This window comes from Rhagoletis zephyria, unplaced genomic scaffold (assembly GCF_001687245.7).
Source record: "Rhagoletis zephyria isolate East Lansing unplaced genomic scaffold, Rhagoletis_zephyria_1.1 Rzeph_scaffold_25492, whole genome shotgun sequence".
Lineage (NCBI taxonomy): Eukaryota > Metazoa > Arthropoda > Insecta > Diptera > Tephritidae > Rhagoletis > Rhagoletis zephyria.
This window is the reverse complement of record NW_016182550.1, coordinates 1-5,861: the sequence shown is the minus strand read 5'-3', so window position 1 is coordinate 5,861 and position 5,861 is coordinate 1. Positions and strand designations below refer to the sequence as shown.

The following is a 5,861-nucleotide window of genomic DNA, read 5'->3' as shown; positions in this document are numbered from 1 at the left end:
CGACTCATCGCGGACACATCCCGGACTCGTCGCATTTTTTGCAGGGATTAGAAATATACAGTGTGTCCTAGACCACCCGTCCATTCCCTCTAAAATAAAGGGATTTTTTTTTATTCCATAAGCGTTAAAATATTTATTACTTATTATTATTAAACATACATGTCTAAGTTAAAAAATTGACTTTCGGTCAGTTTAACCCACTTTCTGTTGAACCCAGAAGTCGTTAATAGCTCCAAAATATAGAGAATCTCCGAATTGGTATGTTGTTAATTGGCGTTTTTCAATAAAAAGTATTTTGCTCCATATTAGAGTAGAGTAGACGGGTGATCTAACACCTCCTATATATTAAGCACCTGTGTATGAATACATTCTCACCTTACCGTCACCGGCGCTATGAAAAGAAGCATCCGTCGAGAAAACTAGCAAACGCCGCGCCTTTTCACGCCATCCTATTTCCTTGCGGCATATAACCGCTTGCATTATGGCATCCAGTCCACCCTCAGGATCATCATTGTTGCCATAAGTGGCAGCTTTTTTTACCTTATACTGTGAAAAAATCATACTTTTCGTCAATCGAATTCCATAAAAATATACCTTAAATGCATGCATTTATACTTAATGATTATTTACTTACCGCGAACTCATTAGTATCCTTACTCAACGGCATAACATTGTGATAACTATAGGTAACGGATTTTTTTGATTTATCTCTAGATAAAGATTAGGTAGGAATGTTACAGTAAAAAGAGAAATTCTTGTTAAAAAGTCTATATACTTATGTGAGTATCATACTTACAGCGCGCTAGATACTTTAGTAAAAGGCATTCGAACTTTGTCGATAAACGAACCGAATCCCAAGCGAAAGTTGCTGGTGATATTAACCATTGCCTCAGCTAAACTATCACCCAAAGCGGATAATTTGTCCTTGTCATCACCCATAGAATATGATAAGTCCATCAGATAGTAGAGATCAACAGGGTAATCAAGAGCACGTGAGTATGTCAATGGCATTGTGTGGATTTGATCTAGAAAAAAAATTAGGAATCATTTCTATTCAAAACCAAATTTGTTTTGCAAATTCTTTTTATTCATGATGTTAGGTATTTCTTATTTAGTTACCTATATACTCGACATATGAACATTTATCCGTTGAAATACACCGAAAAAAGAGATTTTGATAACTATAACCTAACCATGTGTTGATAGAAATATATTTAGTTGACGTAACATAAATATTTTCTCAGTGTATTCATAAGTTTTCGATCATTTCCATTGAGATGCTCTATTATTTAGTAGCAAAACGCACCAGAACTTACGACCTAATTATGTATTCTAAGGGGAAGTAGCGTATCTGTTTTCATCTAAATCTTTCAATAAATTTTAGCGAGTGAGACCTCCGAAGTGATAATTTTTATACAATTGACATACCTATATATATATGTATGAAGAGTATTCGGATGACCACGAATCATTTGAGTTAGATGCTAAGAAAGACGCACTCTTGGACGAAGATCCTTAAAAACTTAACAGAAACTCGCAGAAGCATAGAAAAATTAGCAAACTAGGCTCCTTGCAAACTGATTCAAGAGATGCCGGATGTGAAAAACCGAAACTATCCAAAATATCGCTGCAGCGATACAGTCTACTTTCTGAGTAAATATACGAATGACCATTCTGTGATATTGCGGATTTATCTTTGCACATATTTTTCATAAGTTTTATAAAGAACTTTTATAATAACTTTGCTGAAGATCACCACAATCGGAAACCAGGAGATTTTGTTAGAAAAAAGAAAATAAACAGCACACATACTGTACGCTACATAAATTGTCTGATCGGAGTATCGATACTATTCTCAGCCATGGAAAGTGTGCCGCGAATAAAGTTGTAAGCGAATAGTTTCTCACCAACTAGCACTTGAAGCGCTTTCTCATTCGCTATTGAAATATACTTAGTAGCCAAAACTGATAGAATTTGAGAAACCTTCGCATTATATGATTCATTTTTAATGTTTGCCCATATTCATAGTATAGTGCAGTGTGGTCCATACATTAGTTTTTTTTTTTAACTCAAAAGAATTAACAAAAAAATTTAACAGAGCAAACAGTGCCATTAATTGTGGATCGTGATTTCATCAATACAGTGATCGAAAAAATTATAGCCGCACCACATATTGACCAGTTTTAACATATTAATTTTAGTATTTTTTTATGAAAGTATATTTTACTATTCTTTAAATAAACCCGTGTAAATCCAAGTTTCAGACTTTGTGCAATATTTAAGAACAATTCAAAAAATGTTCGTAATAATTTCGATCTTTTTTTTTAGTACGTAGTTTTAGTATGTAGTTTTGTAGTCCAGTAAATTATAGTAGAAAAACGGGCAAGTTTCAATTGACAAAAAATTACCGTTAATTTTTAAGCATTTTTTTTTTTTTTTAACCATTTAATGCGTCAACACCCGACAACGTCCACAGGGACCTTGTAGAGACTTTTAGGCTCTATGGTTGATGTATGTGCTTTTAAAATTAAAGTAGTTATATGTGCACCTTTAACACAATTTTTGTTCTTAGAAAATATGCTTGAAGAGCAGATAAAGCTACCTTAGAAAACGATATGTGCAAAGTGATTACTTACATACAGTCAGAGACAAAAGATAGCATACACCTCGTGCTAATAAAGGTAGTATATACAATTATTTTCAAGAAAATATTTTTTATGAAAATATAGTTCCGCTGTGGTGTAGTGGATAGCAGTGCGCATTACCACTAAAAGTTTTTTTCTAATAGCGGACGCGCCTCGGCAGGCAATGGCAAAAGCCTGTTATTACTATTATTATAACATAAACCATATATGTAAATCAAAGTTTAACACTTTATATAAAATTCACTAAAATTCAAAAAATTTTCATCCAAATGCCAAAATTTGTATTCAGAATTTTGAGACAAATCTCAATTATGCAATTTTGTAGCCCAGTAAATATTAGTTTATCAAATAGCAAACATTTTTTTGTTTTTGATTTTGACAATTTTTTTGACGAGGGTGTTGAGCATTTTCTTCCACATAACGGGTAAACAATATCTAAATGCGCAACACCCTCCACAAAAACAAAAATTCTTTGTATTAGGCTACAAAAGTGCATTCTCTAAACTTTTCTCAAAATTCTGAATACAAAAAATGATGAAAATTTTTTTAACTTTTGTGAATTTTATATAAAGTACATATATACAGTCTGCGTCAAAAATATGAATACCCAGACGTTTCTTTATTTATATTTTCCATACCAAATATTTCCTATTTTTTTTATCAAAATACAGTTAGTTCAACAGCAAAAACCAGCATAGTCAANTATAAAAATTACTGTTGATTTTTGAGAATTTTTTTTTGTCGAGGGTGTTGCGCATTTTCTTCCATATAAAAATAGATTTTGTTCATGCCTTATATGGATAAAAATGCGAAACACCCTTGACAAAAAAAATCTCAAAAATCACCGGTAAATTTTAGAGACTTGGAAGTTGCGCCTTAAAACTGCGTACTCAAAACTTTTCCAAGAAATCGAATTGAAAAGTTGACAATTTTGATGGAAATTTTTTGGTATTTCTTGAATTTTCCCGAGTTCTATATGAAATTGAAAGAATCGGTTCTGCTGGTTTCCTCTGTGGAATGAATTACATTTTTATAACAAAATAAAAAAAAAAATGGTATGGAAAATGTAAAATAGAAAAAAATTGGTATGGAAAACATAAAAATCGTGAAAACGTCAGGGTATTCATATTTTTGACGCGGACTGTATATATGTATTTTTATTTTTAATTTTTTCAAAAAAACACCGATTCTCTTATCAATAAATTACTCATAAATTTGGCCACTTACTTGCGCGCAGCTGCAAACTCATATGTTGTGGTTTCAGTTGCACGATTTCTTGACTATCATATTTTACACTGTTTACACTTTTCGCAGTTTGAATGCTCTTACCACTTGTTAAAGGTCGATTACTTATAAACTTAGAACTTTCTTGAGGATAAAAAACCGATTCGTTTGGGCAATTTGATTCCAACAAATAATCAAAACAACGATCTTGCGTATAATTTGGTTGCTCGCACCAGGCGCAATTCGGCATTTGTATGCACTCATGGCAACTGTTTTTGTTGTTGCAGGCATTTTGAGTTTCTACGCCAAGACTTTCTTTTAGTAATAAGCAGATGAATATTGCCGAAAACTTCACGAAATGCTGATGTAAAATCATATTTTGAATTTTTTTAACTTTACTTAGGCGGCTTCGGAAGTCACAACTTGAAATGTTTCTCGAACCTTGTCCACGACGAGCTGGCAAGCAACTAATATTTTAAGAAGTGATTTTAAGCTACATTAAATCTTAATATCTGACTCATGTTAGCGGACTTAGGTCTTTTTTTTATTAATTTCAACCAAAAAATTCAATTCTAATAAAAACTTGCGCGCATATCTATATACATATGTACTTATGCACAAGCTACTGATAAGCATTCTTTTCAATTCGCAGAACTCCGAAGGCCTCCTTCACGTCATACTCTACATACTTTTAGTACGAGTATGTAAGCATGTATGAGTCAGTATCGACATATAAATTTGCAAAACACGAGTACTTACAAAATATTTCAATAAAATTATAACAAAATTAACGGTTAATAGATATCACACGCTTAATCAAAAACAATCACAACCCAAAATTTTAAAAAATTTATTGGTTTCTATATAACAGTTCACAGACCACATATCTAAAGTCCGCTAAAATGTATTCTTCATCGCCATCTTTTTTAACTGGAAACTGCCGAATTCGTGGACACTATCAATAATTGGTTTGACATGTTCAATAGGAGGCTTACCAATTTCAAAAGGGCATAATTATTAGCTACAAGTATCTGACAGATTTACATATATTGGTATGTTCAGAAGTCTGGCTTTCGATACATCCGATTACTCGATTAAATCACGATGTACTCGAGCACTTCTTTGGGGCGATGCAAGCGAAGGGTGGTCTGCATGATAACCCCAGTCCCATGAAATGTAAATATAGGTTGCGAAGATACTTGTTAGGTAAACCAGCAAATTTCCCGAGTATGATTTTTAATTTTTAAATTACTTAATTATTTTTACTTTTACTTAATTACTTTAATATTTGGAAGCAGACGAAGCCGAGTGGCTAGTGATACTTCGTTGGAAACATTTCAACGTTTTCTAACTGTAGATGAGGTGGTTTCGGAGGACTTTTCATTTACGAGCGAGCTCGAAGACGAAAATTGTGAAAGTCTCCACGAGGATGCTCTGGAATACTATATTGCCGGCTACATCATTCGCAAGTTCAAATTGAGCGAATGTGTATCCAATGAGAGCTCTTTCACATGGTTGGACACAGTTTCCAGAGGAGCATTGATTAAACCAAGCACTGATTTTTTAAATACAATCAAATGAATGGAAACAGCGTTTAATAAAGTTAATTGAAATGAGGTACTCGACGGTCCATTCTTTATAAAAGAACTTCTTTCGTGCACTGAAAACATTGCTCTCGGTGAAATTGTGAGAAAACTTTTTGTTGCATGCCGAATGCACTTCCGCATCAAGCATTTGAACAAAAACATGCGAAAAAAAGACTGAACGCTAAGTGACAACACGCAACTTTTTTAATCCGAAGACAATATTTTTAAGCAAGCTTTTTTTTGTCGTAGAAAAATTTATAAAAAAAAAATGTTAAATAAATGTACAAGAGAATCAAGTTTTTATGTTATATGTTATGCTTAAAAACCCCATCTCTTAAAATAAATTTACAATCGACCTTCCTGCTTAATCAAGCAACTCCTCATCACCTGGACATAAATGAGCAGT

General features: G+C 33.0%; 1 protein-coding gene across 1 annotated transcript; it reads right to left on the bottom strand.

The window, feature by feature from the left end:
• Positions 1-375: 375 nt before the first annotated feature.
• LOC108382153 (integrin beta-PS-like) lies at positions 376-4,314 on the bottom strand (the record flags this gene model as incomplete). Its single annotated transcript, XM_017638550.1, has 4 exons — positions 3,873-4,314; positions 797-1,025; positions 635-710; positions 376-546 (listed from the first exon to the last, which is right to left on the bottom strand). Coding segments are annotated over exons 1-4 (849 nt in total), but the record flags the coding sequence as incomplete, so codon positions are not given.
• Positions 4,315-5,861: the final 1,547 nt, after the last annotated feature.